Genomic DNA, 18,816 nt, shown 5'->3' on the forward strand with positions numbered 1-18,816 from the left:
CTTTAAATTTGTTTCATTTCTGTCGATGTCCCTTTAGGGGCTCTGTATGTTTTTCTTATTTTACAGAGTTAAATACATTCTGCCCATCTCTAGCCTTTTCAAGTTTTTAATTTTTTTTTTTTTTTTTTTTAATGGAAATTCATCCCATGCACCATGAACAGTAAAAAAATGAACCCTAAGTTAAAAAGTCTCTGCATTTTAAGTAGAAATATCATGTAAAGGAAACGTTAATTTTATCTTATAGTTTGCTACACTTATGTAACCCCTGTAGAGTCAACAGGAATTTTTCCAATTGGGCACGTGCGCTTAGGTTTGTCTCCTGAAGGAAAATTTTGGTGTAACAAGAAGAAATTTAGCACACAATAAATAACTGGAGCCACGGAAGGGTTAAAATTCGAAATTATAATTAAAAGAGAAAACTATGTACAAATATTTACAATATATTCACAATGACTGCCTATTAGAGCCGACTCTCTAATGTATAGCAGTTCAGATTAGTGCCAGAAAAAAGAATAAATTAAAGTGTCCCTTCAAAATAAGTGAAGAGTGTCCCAATTTATATGAAAATAAAAGTGCACTGTTCAGGTTTTTTATCCTGTCCACTGCAGAAGCAGTTCGCAATCCTACCACACTAGAGAGGTAGGAAGTGAAGATTGTGCTCCTAGGGAAAAGGAAGCAGTCAGGTCCGTCAATCAAGGGTTAGCTCGCCATTCCCCTCTTCAGGGAGAATCCAGAATCCAAATCCAGTGTAATTCAAGGTCATCAAAAACCTAGCCTGTATAAAACAAGGCTATTATAATCGAATTCTTTTTCTAATTCCCAACCAATGTTATTTTTAACAAAATTAATGAGTCTGTTCCCATTTAAACAAATACAGAAATGACATTCAACATTGAAAAGAAAAATAAATGTGTCATTGTCAACAATTTAGTATCACAGACAATAGGTTTCATGAGTGCATAAGATTCAACTGATGTGACTACATTTTTGCACTTGACTGTAGTTAGCACATTTGAAGTAACTCACCAAGATGCATTCAAAGAGCTTCACAAACTCCAGGCTAAAGGAACACCGGTTCCACCCCCTTGTCTATTCATCTACATATAAGATGACAATTATTTCACTAACTTTAGTCAACAATGAGTCGACAAATTCTTATTAACGGCCATACTGTCCAGCTAATGCTAGGCTAAACTTACCAAGGACGCGTAAACTACACTTTTGCCTCACGCACACCGTCTCCAACTCAGCCCACGCTGATAAGGAAGTGCTACAAAAGTTTATCTCGCTTTTTGGAGGGATATTAACATAAAAATGTCGAATAAATTCGTTCAGTGGCTCTCCAATGCAACACCTCTCTGCTGGAGCAGCTCACAATGCGGTCAATTGAAAAAAAAGGGTCGGTCTCATTGCGTTGCTGGTCATTTTCCACTCGCCCTGTGCTACAGCAGAGGGGTGGAGACCCGTTTCATCTATAATTTACATTTTGTGAATTAGATAATTTTTAAACTAAAATAATTGAAATGCAAATATAAAATTAAAAATATTAAATTCCATCAAGTTATTCAATTGAAAATATTTACTCAATTATCCATTAGGTTACACTTATCTACACTCATCCACATTGATTCACATCAGACCCCCCCATTCTTTCATTTGCAGGAGAGGTACAGTAGTATAGTTGCTAATAACCTCAACAGAAAAGGAAGGGGTTGTTTGCCGGTCTTGACTGAGTATTAGCGGTACATATGATACAGTACACAGTGGGAGGCCAGCTCTAATATACATTTGGGTTGATCTTGCGGGCCAAACATAATTACATTGCAACCGCGAGCCACAATTGGCCTGCAGGCCGGAGTTTGAGCAATTAACTGTTTATGGCAGCCAAAGTTAAAGTGCAACCACAACCACAGCAACAACAAAATGTTCAATTAATAACTATCATGATCGTGGGTGATAATAACCATACGAAAGAAGAGTTTTATGGGTGTATTTAATGAAGTGTCCTGTGGTACAATGTTGTACGCAACAATATAGATCCAAACGCCCCCTCTTGTGGTAGGATTGTAATATGCTTCACTGTTTAGAATACTCTAAGGTCACAATTTCTCTTGATTGTGTATGCCTGAAAACTAAGACTACAGTGCTGTAATATGATTGTTAAAAAAAAAAAAAAATCGAGTTTAATATTTATGCAACAAAAATCTCACCACAAGAGGGAGCCATTGTACAATTTAAAACTTAGTGTGATAAACATTTATTGAACAGCAATTTTAAACCACTTTTATGGAGGTCACAATAATTAAAGTGTTTAGGAAGCATCTTAGGAAACATTTAATTGTAAAATCTTGCACTTAATATTTATTCGCTCATTCACATATTTTCCTGAATATAATGGGAAAGCAGATTTGTTCTGGCGTCAAGTTTGACAATGAGATCATTCCTATTCCAATTTTACAAAAGAGGTTTATTAACATCTGCACTTTAAATGAACATTTTCTTGTTTTTCTATTTATGGAACCTAAAGTGTTTGTTTGCAAAGGGTGTTTCTGAAAGCATCTAATATTTAGACAATGTATTATTTTATGATGATTTTTAATCCTCTGCACAATTGGGCATTTTCAGCCAAATATACTAGTATACTCTTGAAGTATGACTATCATTTATCAACCACCTTGTAATATTAATATAAGTTTATGATCGCTTTTCTTCCCCCCATTTACTTATATTTTCTCCATTTTCATGTTCAGAAATTTGTGTGAAGTAAAGCCGGTGCAGCCCAAGCAAAAGGACCTCAGTGAGCAGGTGAAAATGGCTGTGCTGGTTAGACACATCAAAAGGTTACAATAACTTTTCAATTACTGATTATGTTCTCTTGATCAAGGATGATCATGACGGCCATGCTACTGATGAGGAGAAGTTGGCCAGCAGCACATGCCTCAAAGCAGACAAGGACCAAAGCAGTGAGTTCATGAATCAGTACATCATGACTTATTCTTCCATTTTAAACTTCTATCAGTGCTGTTGCCAATTGTGTTAATACAGCAGTCAGACATGCACTGTTAACTAGAGATGTCCCGATCCGATATTAGGATCGGATCGGACGCCGATATGGGCAAAAAAAATGCGCATCGGTATCGGAACATGGAAAAATTCCGATCCAGACTTCCGATCCAGTTTTTTTTTTTTTTTTTTTAAATCCGCGCCGGGTTTTCAGCGCACCGATTTACATAACCCATTCCAGTTTTTGCTTAGGTTTCCCTAAAACCCGGTCCGCATTTTACGGCACACCTTCAACACACTACATTTACGTTACCGTCTCCCAATTTACATAGAGACTTTATCGGTAAAAATGTCAGCTGTGTGGGATCATTTCACCTTAAAGGACGACAAAGACGAAGAGGCAGAGTGCAACATATGCAACATATGCAACAATAAAGTCAAGCGTAGTGGTAAAGCTGTAAGAAGTTTTAATACAACCAACCTAATCAAGCATTTAGCGAAATACCACCACAAACAATATGAGGAGTATGTTAAGGAAACCGAAGACAAAAAGAAAGGTCCTACGCAACTAACACTGGCAGAAACTTTTGCAATGCGTGACAAACTGGCACTCGACAGTCCCAAAGCCCAGGGAATAACAAGAGTAATTGCCGAAGAATTCATTCTGGATGACGAGCCATTATCTCTCGTGAGTAAAGACGCACCATCCAACACTTAGAACCACGGTACAACATGCCCAGCCGTCATTCCATCCTTGAGCGATTCGGCCGTGGAAGATTCGAGAACGATTCACATCCAAATTCCGATTATTGAAATATGTCAGATAAAGCGGAACTAATACACAGTGCGGTCTTCGGGACGCAATGAGAAACTGACTGCATTGCGTCCCGAAAGTAAACATAATGCTTGTCGTAGACCCGGGTAATGCCAATGCTCAACTCACGGCTTTAGCTCAACTCATGCCGCTGGATAAAAAACACCAGAATACCTGACTGCTGCTGACAGCCGCTACAAACTACGTCAAGGTCGTTTTACTGGAGATAATAAATATCATATGTATATAGAACTAGATGCAAAACGACAGACTAGACTGGGTTAGCAACACTGAAGTATTGAAAACCAGATGCGTTAGTAAACAGCCGCCACCTTAAAGCAGAAGACTTCCCTAGTAGGCTGTTGTGAACCTTCCAAGCAAACCTAATTAACTTTTCATCTAAAATACCCCGAAATCGGCAAAATCTTGACTTGAATCTATCTTCAAAACAGTTTTAAAACTTTCACATGTCGAAAGTAGACAGAAGTGAAATTATGGAATAACGGGAGCAATTTTAACAACTTCAACAGTTGATTCGCAAAATGAAATGAATTGAATGTAGTTTAAAGCTGCTGATACAGAATGGGGACTTGAGTATTTTATTTACTGTTTTAAAATGTTAACTTGATACTGAAATAGTCGTTTATTTAAACCTGAGAGGCTTTTCATACAGTTTTTGTAACTAATGCACGAAACATTAAAAGCATCTAATAGTTTGGGGGATTTATGGGATTTTCCACTGAGGTTGTTGGTGTGTTTTGCTTTTTTAAGACAGTTTACAACATTATTTGCACGTTTTACTGACTGACTATGCCGTTTCTGTTTGTTATTTATAATGTTTTGTGTTTGTCACGGAATAAACATTGTTACCAACCGTTGTGTGTTATTCAAACTCACTTAATTCAGCTGGCTAGTTGTTATCAAGAGTACTAAAACCTTTTTCAACATGAGTATGACAACTAAATAAGGAGGCTAAATAACTTTACACGTGCTCAGATAGGTCGGTATCGGCAAGTATCGGTATCGGATCAGAAGTGGAAAACAATATCGGTATCGGATCGGAAGTGCAAAAACCTGGATCGGGACATCCCTACACAGTCATTGGCTGCCATTGACGCACGGCAATCGCTGTCAAAGGCAGCAAATGATTGAACCCTTTTAAAAGGCAAGTGAATATTTTTGGTAATTTAACCCTTTTATGCACAAGGTATCAATTTTGACAGGGAGGGGCAGATGACATTCACCTCTCCCTGGCAAAATGGATTAAATGTCTAGCGCCGTCAATGGTACTAAATAACCATCATTCATGAGCAGTCCTCCGAGTTAAAATGAATTGGACATCTATCGCTGTCAATGGCGTGCAATGATTTAAATACCATGAAAAAAAAAAGTACTTTGGAGTGTTACTTGGGGCTGTAACAGAGTGTATTTCTGTTTTAATTACTTTTAATCTAATTATTTTAGCTTTTATTAACAGTGGCGCTGGCATGTGCCGGTATGAGATTCTGACAGTATGATAACCTAAAACCAAAATATCAGTTTCACCGTATTGCAATTACAGCTCTAAAACATGTTACTTTGAGATATCTGGTTAAAAAAAAAAAACTTTTTTCCATTGAACAAAATTGTTATTTTTCAAAATTAATATAATAACAATATTAGCTAATTGGAACATAAGTATAATGTTAAGTTAAAATATTTTTTTAAATAAAATACTGAAATATTGTAAATAAAATTAAAATGCAGTTTAGGTGAGCGTAAACCCACAGCCACAGCTCAACATTATTACCATCAGAACAAAAATAATTGAATTATTTTCCATTGAAAGCTCGTGTGTATGACTCGTATCATGTTTACATTATACACACTTTCTCAACACAGAGCGTTGCCAGACAGAAAAAAACCACCAGTTTTACCACCGCTAGACACACTAAACACTGGAGTTAACTCTTGTAGCTGGTGGGAAACGTTCATGACAATCTTTACTAGAGCTGTGCGAAATTTCCGATTCTTAGATTATTCGCGAGTCGGCCGTGGAAGATTCGAGAACGATTCATTAACATCAAAATTCCGATTGTTGAAATATGCCAGGTAAAGCGGAACTAAAACACAGTCAGCGCGGTCTTCAGGACGCAATGAGGAACGGAACAAGAGTAAATATCATGTTCAACTCATGCCGCTAGATAAAAAAAACCCAAAAATACTTGTGTGGGCGACAGCCGCTACAAACAACTACCAGTTGCTAGTTGCTACAAACATACGGCCACGGTAGATATCACATATATGTAGAACTAGATGCGAAATGACAGACGACGGCGGCGATAGAAAATATATTAGAGAACTAGATGTGAAATGACAGACTTACTGGCGTTAGTAAACAGCCGCCATCTTAAAGCAGTAGACTTCTCTTTTTAACAGTTTAGGGAAATTATGGAATAACGGGAGCAATTTTAACAACTTTAACGGTTGATTCACAACATTAAATTAATGGAATGTATTTTAAAGCTGTTGATACAGAATGGGGACTTGAGTATTTTATTTACTGTTATTAACTGTTAACTTGATACGGAAACAGTAGTTTGGTTAAGCCTGAGAGGATTTAGGAACTAATTTACAAAACATTAAAAGCACTGGGGGGGGGGGGGGTTCTGCATCAATGATCAATTTATAATCGAATCAGAGCCTCTGAATCGTGATCGAATTGTTAGGTGCCCAAAGATTCCCACCTCTAGTGTTTACTAACATTTAATTTTGTATAAATACGAAATTGACAGGGATTCACTAAGGACCCAAATGCACGAATGTTCCGTTTAAACAAAAAAGGTTTATTTTCAGTTCATTGGAGTTCAAAAAGAGACAACGAAAAATCACAGCACTTGCTGGATACCAAAAATTTGAGCAAGAAAAATCTTGCATGAGCTGGTAATATGGAAGGATACAAGACGAACCGACACAGGGCAAGTTTAGGTGCAGACTATATATACAATGGATCACAGGTGGAAATGATCAACCTGATTGCTAAAAGCAAGAAGTAAAGATGGGAACCAGGCGGAATGCCACTACCAAAATAAAAGCAGGAAATTCTGCACCAACAAAACAAAAAACACCAACATGACTTCCGAGACATGACAGAAATCATATTGGAGGTATTGCCTCCTCGGCAGCCACTCTACGCAAATGTCTTACATGTCGGTTGGCCCTCCTCCTTCTAAGCCGTGGCCGTCTGTAATTTTTCTGAAGCCGAAGTATTTCCATACCAGCGATTTCTTTTTCTTTGATGGGGGAAAAAGTTCAGGAGTTTCACCTCCTCCAGCCATCATGTAGCACAGCTGACTCACTGACACTGAGCAACAATCGGTGGCAGAGGGTTGAGCCTTGCAGCTGCAAGCGAGAGATTTCTGCCTGCATTTTTGGGTCATAAAAAATAGCTAATACCTTAGGGATGGTATTGTGGACATTTTTTGCGGTGTTAAAACCGTGATGTTTTTATACCCAGGTATACCTTGAAACCGGTAATCGGCACATGTCTACAGTGTAGTAGTTACAATTTATAATGACAATTTTTTTTTTTTAAATACAATAATGATCAAGATATATATGTATAATTGTATATAATTGCTAATAGTTTTTTTTAATGACCAAAAATAGTCAACTGCCCTATGATGGGTTAAAGATCTTTAATGTCAATTTTGGAATAGTGCCCACTGTAAGGACCACTGTCCCTGAAAGGGTTATAAAAAAATAATATTATTTAAAAACTATTATTATATAATTTATTTTTATTTTTTAATTTATTATTGGACTACTTAGTTTGTATTTTTTAGGATTAAAAACATAGTGCCCACTGTAGTGACTACATCTATAAGACTACATCTTAACATCTATATGCTTCCGTTAGCTCAGATAATGGAACAGTACATCTCCTATCACGCCTATGCAGATGACACACAACTGTACATTTCTGTGTCCCCACATGATTATAGTCCCTTAGTCTCCCTGAGTAAATGCATTCATCAAATCAATGAATGGATGTGCCAGAATTTTCTCCAGTTAAATGTGGAGAAGACAGAGGTGATCATTTTTGGGCCAAAAAAGGAAAGGTCAAAGATAAGCAGCCAACTTAGCACAATGTCACTTACAGCTACAAATCAAGTCAGAAACCTTGGCGTAATTATTGACTCAGACCTAAAATTTGATAGCCATCTAAAGTCCGTCACTAAATCCGCTTATTACCACCTAAAAAATATAACCAGAATTAAGGGGCTTCTGACTCAACAAGACATGGAAAAACTTAAGCATGCATTCATTTTCAGCAGATTGGACTACTGCAATGGTATATTTACAGGTTTTGATAAAAAATCAGTCAGGAAGCTGCAGCTAGTACAGAATGCTGCAGCCAGAGTCCTCACAAATACAAGGAAGCTGGACCACATTACACCGGTTTTGAAATCGCTACACTGGCTTCCAGTGAGTCAAAGGATAGACTATAAAATACTACTGCTCGTCTACAAAACACTTAATGGCCTTGGACCAAAATACATGCTTGACTTGTTAGATTCCTATGAGACATCTAGACCCCTAAGGTCGTCTGGAACGGGTCTTCTGCATGTTCCAAGAACAAGAACCAAGCAGGGTGAGGCAGCATTTAGTTATTATGCTCCTCACCTCTGGAACAAGTTACCCGAACGTCTGAAGTATGCTCAAACTGTTAGCTCCTTTAAATCAGGGCTAAAAACGCTTTTGTTTAGCACTGCATGTCCATAACTGTCTATATATTTCAATCTACCTGCCTTCTATTCCTCTTGTGCTTATCTCCAATGCTGATTTCAATGATTATTATTAGTAGTAGTTTTTGCTTTATATTTATTTTTGTTTTATTTTTATTCATTTATTTTTATTCTGTGATTAAATGTGATCTTCTGTCTTGGTTTTTACGTTGTGTTGAGTTAAATGTGATTTTTATGGTCTTCATGTGATGTAAAGCACTTTGAATTGCCTTGTGTTGAATTGTGCTATATACAGGACTGTCTCAGGAAATTAGAATAAGAACTTTATCACAATATTCTAATTATCTGAGACAGTCTGTCTCAGATAATTAGAATATTGTGATAAAGTTCTTATTCTAATTTATACAGGACTGTCTCAGATAATTAGAATATTGTGATAAAGTTCTTATTCTAATTTCCTGAGACAGTCCTGTAAATAAATTTACCTTACCTTACTGTCCCTGAAAGGGTTTTTTAAAAAAAAAAAAAAAAAAAAAAAAAGGATTTTAAATATTATTTAGTAATTATAATATATAATTATTTTCTAAATTATTATTGGACTATTTAGGTTGTATTTTTTAGGATTAAAAAAATATATAACAAGAGTAAATTAATAAACTTAATACAAGCCAAACTGATAAAATTAATATAAGAGGAAATAAACTCTCTTTATGGATAAACTCTCTTTATGGCTTTAATATTATGTGAATTTTTTATGTTTTTTAATTTTTATTTTAAATTTTCATAGTATTTTAATGAATGCCATATTTAAATAACTGTTATTATTGCCATTGAAGGACAATGGTGTACGAGACTCGGATAGCTGTTAAAGTTTAGTCACCATGCCTCTCACGCCTCCCCTTCTGGGACAAACAATCAGTCGATCAATCCAGGACAGTGAGAAGGTCATTAGTCCTTACTGTTTGCATACATTCAACACAAATGATTAACTGGAGCTGCAGTAACACTGTAGTCACGTGTGCTATGACTGTACAGCACAGTCAGTACTTATCTGCTTGAGAAGACAAGATGTACCGTGTAAGCATAGTTGGTCAGATGATAAACATGAAAAAGAACCGTCTGTTGGAACTATCAACAAAACCAACACTTTTCAAGAAACTTGTATATAGGTCACATACATTTGAACACCCTCCTATCCACAGCTTGTAAATCCATCAATCTTCACTTCCATATTGTTAAAGGTTAACGTTTCATTGCAGTTTTACAGTATTGCAATGCTCTACTTATTGTAAGTAATGTTAATCGATCTCTTCCAGTTCAAGTCTGTCATGTATCTTCCACGCCAGAAGAGCCATACAACTGCACCCTGGTGAGAACTGCATTTTATTTGATTAGTTTCACAATTAGGAAGTACTGGTGTATACCACTAAAGACAAGCTTGGGCAGCATGTTTTTATGCACTTGAAAGGACTACTGGTGCCTGAAATGTTATCCTGATCCACACCATCAATTGGGAATTGAACATTGAATGGGCCCATAAAAACAAACATAGCTAAGGCTCCATTAGGAAATTACCCTCATTGCTCTAGTGTTGTTAACACTGCAACACAGTGACACTGCATGTCTCATGGTAGCCATAGAGTTCCTCTCTTCAAGTAACAGATGGATTATGATTATCATCTGAGAGATTAGAATAGAGATATAATCCAGAGAAGGGCAAATCATGTATGGGGGAGGGGCAAGGGCCGAGGGGTGAGCAAGGACTGAAAAGAAGCAGTACAGTGATTCCTCGTTTTTTGCGGTTAACGGGGACCGGAACCCACCGCGATGAGTGGAAAAACCGCGAAGTAGCGCCCTCCACCCAAAAAACCCCCCCAAAAAACCTTTTTTTTTTTTTTTTTGCGTGTTCAATGTTTTTATTCAGATTTAGCATTGGAAAGCGATTCATATAAGACATGTTTTTCATAATAAAAAAAAAAACTTGTATCTATATATGGCGGAAAACAGACAAGGCTGAAAAAGCAGTTTCTGCTCTTGCACCCCTATTTAAAATAAACTGCTGTATTTTAAGATGAAAGAACTGTTGTGTTTGATAGAACAATATGTCTATATGCTGCCATAGCAGATTCATGGCGCATTAAGCCCCCGAACGATTTTGAATTTGTCCGTTTTACCCTGGAAACCCCCGTTTACAGACGTCACGCAACCGCTTTGTTTCAATCCAGCCATAAAAAGAAGGTAATTAATTATATCATACAAAATGTCATTTTTAGCTTAGAATCATTAATTGATGTATAATATTTCGTGTAAAAAAAAAAAATAATAATAAAAAAAAAAAAAAAAGACTTGAAAAAATTATTGACTTGCATATTTTAAACTTTTAAACAAATTACGTCACAATGAAAAAAAAAAATGGCGTCTGTAAAAAAGTCACGGATATCTACCTCACAGCTATCGCTTAAAGTGTATGTCAACACCTGGGGAAATGCTAATATTCCATCATTTATCCATAAACGAATGCCTTTTGGATTCATATCATGTCACTTCGTGTAATTACACACATCGCAACACCAAGAAAATGAGAGAAATTTGGGTCAATTTCAAGCTAAAAAGACCCGGCCCCGAGATCCCGGAAATCTGGCAGATTGTGTGCGTGACATCAAAACAAGGAAACAATTGCTTTAGTACTGAATGGCAGCGATGATGGCGGACAATTACGTTTCTAGTTGCAGCGACGAATTCGACGTAACGAACATTCTTCTAATGGTGACGAGGAGAGTAATGAACCTTTCTTTGGTGTTTTGGGTTTTCAATTTGAGCCCAAACGAAAGCCAATGCAGCATAATGAAAGGATCATTGAGGGGAGCAATCACACTGATGAAACCCCGACAACAGTTCGTGTGGGAAACACCAAATGGTATGTTTTGCATTTCTTTTTGTGAAGCTGATACACCGTGGCCGCAAAATAATGTATAGAATAATTATCATTTAATATGCTATCATCGGTTTCGCTCTGCCAACCGACACAAATATGAATGGGATTAGAGCAGGGGTCCCCAACCTTTTTTGCACCACGGACCGGTGTGATTTGGGTCTTTTTTTTTTTCACGGACCGGTGTCCCTCTTTTATATTCACTTGGACTCTCAATGTTACCCAATGGTGCTAAAAAAACTATTTACATAACAAACATACATGTGCAACACGGAAATGGCGTAAATTAACGCTTAACGACACGGCGAAGTCGTTAAGTGAGAGGGCTACGTGCAGTTGTTGTGTGCGCCAAACATGGCAAACGTAAGTTAATATTCCTTTCTTTAAAGAAAGTTTGTAGTGTGTACTCAGGAATCGCTGCATTCGGGGTCCTTTTTAACGTTACGCGCATGCCAACTTTGTCAGAACACCGGCAATGTGGGGAAGAAAAATACAGCAAATATAAAATAGCATTTGTTTTTAGCCCCGTCGTGTTAAGTGCAGGGAAAAAATACAACTCACCCGCTGAATCAGTGGGAGGGCTGAGTTTGTTTCGTTGAGACGAGATGGGAGAGTGAGAGAAGCTAGCATCAAGCTAGCAATGTTGGAAATTGTAGCACAGTTTTCAGCGTGCTCCAAGCGATGTCGGGATATTCCGAAATGACTTCAATCCAGAACTTCGGTAGAGTTGTTGTCTCAAATGTACGTTTAAGGTCGGCGTGATTTGCGATCTCTACAAGCTGATATTCCTGTTGCACAGACATGCCCCGAATCACTCTGTTTATTCACATACGGGTCACGAATTCACTCCTTCGCAGTTCGTGGGTCTTTAGTGATTGGGAAGCAGCATAAATCTTCTGGCTCGTCAGGTTCCCTTTTCCCCGTAAAAAGTGTCCAAAGACGTCTGTTATTCAGTTATTCTAGTGTGGAGGCTAATTATTTCCGGGAAGAAATGTGATTGGCGACGACCTACGTCATACGTTATTATCGAATCCAAGCGCGCATAGATATACAAAACGAGATTTAGTGCTAACAGCCCAATCAATGCATTTCTATGACGACCTCCTATCCTGTAGTTGTATATCTAGAGTAGACAGGGATATTGGTGTGTTAAGCGGCACAAAGTCAATTGGCCGGAATGCAGTCCTTAATAAATTATTTATTATTTCTGCGCGGCCCGGTACCAAATGCGCCACGAACCGGTACCGGTCCGCCGCCCGGTCGTTGGGGACCCCTGTTTTGGGATACAAAGTATCACGATCTATCACTATGTCGATATTTTGTCACACTCCTAGGCTACGTTCATACTACAGGTCTTAATGCACAAATCCGATTTTTTTGTCATATCTGTTTTTTGGCGTGCCCGTTCAGACTGCCTTTGTCCATTGAGACCATTCAAGTATTACGCATGTGCACTAATTCGCAGTCCGACACGCGCTGAGCAAGACGACCCGCATGCGCAGAAGCATCAAAACAAATGACCACACATGCTGGCTGTCATCCGTCATTCCTGGAATATTATATTTTGCTTTTTAAAAAGAGGACACAAATAACAGACATAAATAATCCCAGTTTAGGTTTATATTCAAAGCATATGGATCGATAGCATGCACGCACTGTCCGTGCATGTCACACACACATACGGGGAGTTTGCCCCGACTCTTGGCCGTGTAAGCAATGTTGAAATATAGCTTATATGGAGCAGACAAAAAAAACGATCCTTCTCAGGCTTATCCTCAACCCATTTTTCTTTTCTTTATGACTGTTGTCAAGTCTGACCCTTCCTAAAAAGCCGTGTTCAAGGCAAGCTAGGCGCTAATAACGCACAGCTGCACCGCTAAAGTGGCGTCTCGCTCGCTTTTTGATGACGTAATTGCTGCATGAATTCTGATTTGAGAGACTGGACAGTACAGACCGCCGCGACTGGAAAAATGTGGCCCGGATCGGATTTGAACCACATACGAAAGTGACCCAGATCGGATTTGAAATGGTCCAGATCTATGCGACTTGTCAAGTTCAGACCGTCAAGTTAATGCCTCACTGGAGTCGGAAAAACACGAAAAAATCGGATTCGTGCATTAAGACCTGTAGTATGAACGTAGCCCCATTGTAAGCTATGTTTAGGTACTCTGTATGTGAATATGCTGAATTAAGCAGCTGTTTGCTTTTCCTCTTCCCTCAGCACAATGAAGACCCAAGCAAGTGGAAGAACAAATCAGGAGGAAGTGGCATGCAGAAAACAGGAAGTGAGGTTCTGGACTCCATCTGCATCAGTGAAGAGGAGAAAAAGGCTGTTTTAACCCTCATTAGAGAGGAGGTGCGGCATGTCATCACTTTATAATTGGGAACCTTCTTTTGGTTCTGATCACAGCTCATGCATTTTCTTTAGATTATTACTAAAGAGGCAGAAGTGAACGACTGGAAGAGGAAGTATGACGACAGCAGACAGGAAGTCAATGAGATGAGGTGAAGACAGTCGAACAGACAGACAGACAGACAGAAAGACACACAAATAATGTGTTTTGTGGTTTTACAGAAAGATTGTTGCAGAGTACGAGAAGACGATTGCACAGATGATTGGTGAGTAAGCGCATACACTTGGGCTAGAAAGTAATTCTCATCATTTATTCCTTTTTTGTATGATTCGCTCAGAGGATGAGCAAAGAAACAGCATGAGTTCCCAGAAGGCTTTGCATGCTGTAACCATGGAGAAGGAGGCAGCTCTTACAGACCTCAATTCGGTGGAACGTTCATTGTCTGATGTTTTCCGGCGCTATGAGAATATGAAGAGCACCCTTGAAGGCTTTAAGAAAGTACGTGCTGACATTTGTCCTCATTTCACACACAGATGGATGAACAGTCACACTGATATGAGAACCTTAAAGGGTCAAAAAGAGGCAAATAACTGTGCCAGATGCTGGCAACGCACAATACACCACTGCTTGGCAAGCAGACAGTGCAGTTTTTCCTCATGTGTCATGCCACAAATTTAAGTCGCAGGAATTCGGTTTCTCAACAAGTTGCAATGAATCATTTGTTTCTTAAAGCAAAAAAATATTTTTTTTTTTAAATACATACTCTACTCAGGTTTCCCTTAGGGGGTGGAGAGGGATAGTTGCTCCACACGGCAGCTGGAGAAACAATTACAATAAAATAAATGGGTATTTCCAGAACTGGAGGACATTTCGTTTTCTGCTACATACAGTTGTGGTCAAAAGTTTACATACACTTGTGAAGAACATAATGTCATGGCTCTCTTGAGTTTCCAGTTATTTCTACAACTCAGATTTTTCTCTGATAGAGCGATTGGAACAGATACTTCTTTGTCACAAAAAACATTCATGAAGTTTGGTTCTTTTATGACTTTATTATGGGTGAACAGAAAAAAGTGATCAAATCTGCTGGTTCAACAACATACATACAGCAGCGCCAATATTTGGTAACATGTCCCTTGGCCATTTTCACTTCAATTAGGCGCTTTCGGTAGCCATCCACAAGCTTCTGGTTGAATCTTTGACCACTCCTCTTGACAGAATTGGTGCAGTTCAGTTAAATTTGATGGCTTTCTGACATGGACTTGTTTCTTTAGCATTGTCCACAAGTTCTCAATGGGGTTTAAGTCAGGACTTTGGGAAGGCCATTCGAAAACCTTAAATCTAGCCTGATTTAGCCATTCCATTACCACTTTTGATGTGTGTTTGGGGTCATTGTCCTGTTGGAACACCCAACCGCGCCCAAGACCCAATCTTCGGGCTGATGACTTTAGGTCATCTTGAAAAATTTGAAGATAATCCTCCTTCTTCATTATCCCTTTACTCTCTGTAAAGCACCAGTTCCATTGGCAGCGAAACAGCCTCACAGCATAATACTACCACCACTGTGCTTGACGGTAGGCATGGTGTACTTGGGGTTAAAGGCCTCACCTTTTCTCCTCCAAACATATTGCTGGGCATTGCTGCCAAACAGCTCGATTTTTGTTTCGTCTGACCACAGAACTTTCCTCCAGAAGGTCTTATCTTTGTCCATGTGATCAGCAGCAAACTTCAGTCGAGCCTTAACGTGCTGCTTTTGGAGCAAGGGCTTCCTTCTTGTACGGCAGCCTCTCAGTCCATGGAGATGCAAAACACGCTTGAATGTGGACATTTGACACCTGTGTTCCAGCAGCTTCTAATTCTTGGCGGATCTGCTTTTTGGTGATTCTCGGTTGAATCTTCACCGTGCGTTTTCTTCCTGATCGTGGCAGTGACAAAACAGTGCCATGCACTTTATACTTACAAACAATTGTTTGCACTGTTGCTCTTGGGACCTGCAGCTGCTTTGAAATGGCTCCAAGTGACTTTCCTGACTTGTTCAAGTCAATGATTCGCTTTTTCAGATCCATGTATGTCTATTTTTGACCCAGCAGATTTGATCACTTTTTCTGTTAACCCATAATAAAGTCATAAAAGAACCAAACTTCATGAATGTTTTTTGTGACAAAGAAGTATCTGTTCCAATCACTATATCAGAGAAAAATCAGAGTTGTAGAAATAACTGGAAACTCAAGAGAGCCATGACATCATGTTCTTCACTAGTGTATGTAAACTTTTGACCACAACTGTATTCATAAATAATAGGTAATAAACTAAAACAAACGTGATGAGCTCAGTCAGTTTAGTGCACAATGGTAAAAAAGTTTTTACATGATTTTTATATTTACAATACAGTCCCTGACAAAAGTCTTGTCGCTTATCCATATTGTAGAAACAATTGCTAATAAACTGACTTTTAATTATTCTATTTGTTTCAGAAATGGCTCATTTGAAAGCTAAGACCCTCCCAAATGATGTTGAATGTACAAAAATATATTTGTTTCACTGAAAAAAGATTTATCATTTAATGAAGACATACAGGTCAAATTTTGGCAAGACCACAGTTTTGTCGCCTACAGAAAGTAGTGTGAAAAGTGAACAAAAAATGTAGTTCTAATACAAAAATATTACACATATTACACAAAATATTATACAATTTTCATTTATGCTCCCTCCACAGAATGAAGAGGTACTTAAGAAATGTGCTCAGGAGTATCTGGCCAGAGTTAAACAGGAGGAGCAGAGATACCAGACACTCAAAGTCCATGCAGAAGAGAAGCTCGACAAGTAAGACTTTCATAAAATTTTGTGTCATGTCCCAACTTATAAATTTTGCTGCAGAAAAATTCACATTCTACCCTACTCAGGGCCAATGAGGAGATCGCTCAAGTGCGCACAAAGGCCAGTTCCGAGAGCTTGGCCCTGACCGCCAGCCTCAGAAAGGAGCAAATGAAGAACGAGTCCCTAGAACAAGCTCTGCAGCAGAAGGCAAGCAGCATCGACCATGGTGTTTGTTCAATGAAGAAATTGTCTTTTCCGTCTCGTTTGTGCAACAGAATCAAGAGATTGAAGAACTCACTAAGATCTGTGACGAGCTCATCGCTAAAATGGGAAAAGTGGACTGAGGCGGACTTCATTGTGCCTCAAGCATGACTTGTGCCAGCCCACACCTCATGCTGCCCCAACACAGATGTCTCCTACTGCTTCCTGTCTCTGAAAGCATGCTAAAAGAGACTCTTCACGTGTAGTCATCTGTTTTGATTGCATTTCGTGGACCCCTCGTGCTTTTGGCTATCCTGCCAGTGGACAACAATGACGTGCTTGTGGCTTAAATACAATTCCCAGCAGCTTAACGGCATAATTGTCATGCAACGGCTACAGCCGAGTGACATCACATTTAAGGCGGGCTGAGGTTGCTTTTGAGCCATGCCCACAAAAGCTTGAGCATTGTTTCATGTTAAAGCAACATTATGAATAATCTATTCTCCTGAACGTCTCGGGGGCGTCGCGTGTTAGTAGACGGTTGCCAAAGCTGCACGCTAGCGAGAAAAATGGTCAGTGTCAAGGATGCATATCATTCAAACAGATATATAAAAAGACAATCAATGATTCCCCTGTGATTGTATTAACACTGTGACATTTTTTAATTTCCTATCCGACACTACAACATCAGTTTCACTGTCACCAAACAATATTCACACCATCAGAGATAGCTGTCCACCTTCAGGGTTCCTTCAGAGAAATGAAGGCAATAGATCTACAAAACTAGAACAGTTCCATTGGAACTGAAAGAACAAATATAAACTTATTGGCCACTAACAACACTGCAGGACAGCACAATTATGAATACCATCAGTTTTTGTTTGTGTGTGTGTGGTTATGTATTGTTAGAATGAAGGCTCCTTCCTGATTAACGAAAATATTGACAGTCCCATTTTAATCGGCTTACTGTTCTGTTTTGTACACCTTGACTGTATAAGATTGCACTCTCCATCATTTGTTTCAGATCATGCAGTTTATTTTCTCTCTCATTTTTTGTTTTAATGTGAACAAAAAGCACCTAACATGAAATATTTGTTCAAATAAAAAGACTAACCAGACTTTTGAGCGTGTTGTGAAAATTCATTGATGAACAGTGGCGTCGCATCCCATTAGGCAAACCAGGCAATTGCCTAGGGCCCCCAGCCAACAGCGGTCCCCAGAGGCCAACAGATTTAGCACACGCAGCTTTACTGCACTGCGACAAGTGTAGGGAGTGTGTCAAGTTCAAAATAGATCCTTAGGTAGACATTTGTAAAGTTAACCAAAAATAAGGAGAGAAGACACTCAGTTTTCTTGGCCGAGGAGAGCAAGGAGGGACAGCGTAAACTAGCATTTCACTGTCTAGTCACCAAAATTGATCTAAAACTAAACTCCTTGCTCTTTCTTTTATTAGGGGCTTGTCCTAACACAGAAAGGTGCGGCCCTAAAGGGAGGGGGAAAGCAAGCTGGAGAAACCCATGTGATTTTGATTGGCTATGTGTGAGCATGTAGGCGGAACTAACTAAATACACGTGTGTAAGCAAGGGCATTTAGATAAAGTGGTCAGAATGACCCAGACACTTCAGTTATGCGACGCTGCGGCCATGGAAGATGTCCTCGAATGGAAGATGTCCTCGAAAGTCTAGACGTAAGATGCTGAAGATGTTCCAGAAGCTCTAGTTACGCAATGTTGCGGCCATGAAGCAAGGCAGTTGTCACCCCGACCCTCTTTAACACTTTATAACACTTTAAACATTATACTACAACCTATTAGAGCAAGCAATAATCATTTACTGGTTATATCAATAAGAAAAAATATGTATTAGGTATATATGAGCACAGGCAAATATTCAATCAACCCTCGATAATTAAGTCAACAGAGTGTTTCAATACCATGGAATCATTTGGCAGATTATCTAACGATTCTAT

The 18,816-nt window shown here is 38.7% G+C and overlaps 1 protein-coding gene across 2 annotated transcripts in view; it reads left to right on the plus strand.

Annotated features, from left to right (window-relative positions):
• LOC130913351 (transforming acidic coiled-coil-containing protein 1-like) overlaps positions 1-17,995 on the plus strand; it is a 73,495-nt gene extending 55,500 nt beyond the window's left edge. The window contains exons 4-13 of one of the 2 annotated variants that reach the window (XM_057831903.1): positions 2,751-2,805; positions 2,885-2,963; positions 9,861-9,913; positions 13,698-13,832; positions 13,905-13,981; positions 14,052-14,095; positions 14,168-14,328; positions 16,547-16,653; positions 16,734-16,854; positions 16,923-17,995. In XM_057831903.1, coding sequence (XP_057687886.1) covers positions 2,751-2,805; positions 2,885-2,963; positions 9,861-9,913; positions 13,698-13,832; positions 13,905-13,981; positions 14,052-14,095; positions 14,168-14,328; positions 16,547-16,653; positions 16,734-16,854; positions 16,923-16,991 — 901 coding nt within the window. In that variant the 3' untranslated portion in view covers positions 16,992-17,995. The remainder of the gene's footprint in view (positions 1-2,750; positions 2,806-2,884; positions 2,964-9,860; positions 9,914-13,697; positions 13,833-13,904; positions 13,982-14,051; positions 14,096-14,167; positions 14,329-16,546; positions 16,654-16,733; positions 16,855-16,922) is intronic. The other variant, XM_057831902.1, reaches the window with a different exon arrangement.
• Positions 17,996-18,816: the final 821 nt, after the last annotated feature.

This window comes from Corythoichthys intestinalis, chromosome 3 (assembly GCF_030265065.1).
Source record: "Corythoichthys intestinalis isolate RoL2023-P3 chromosome 3, ASM3026506v1, whole genome shotgun sequence".
NCBI classification, from domain to species: domain Eukaryota; kingdom Metazoa; phylum Chordata; class Actinopteri; order Syngnathiformes; family Syngnathidae; genus Corythoichthys; species Corythoichthys intestinalis.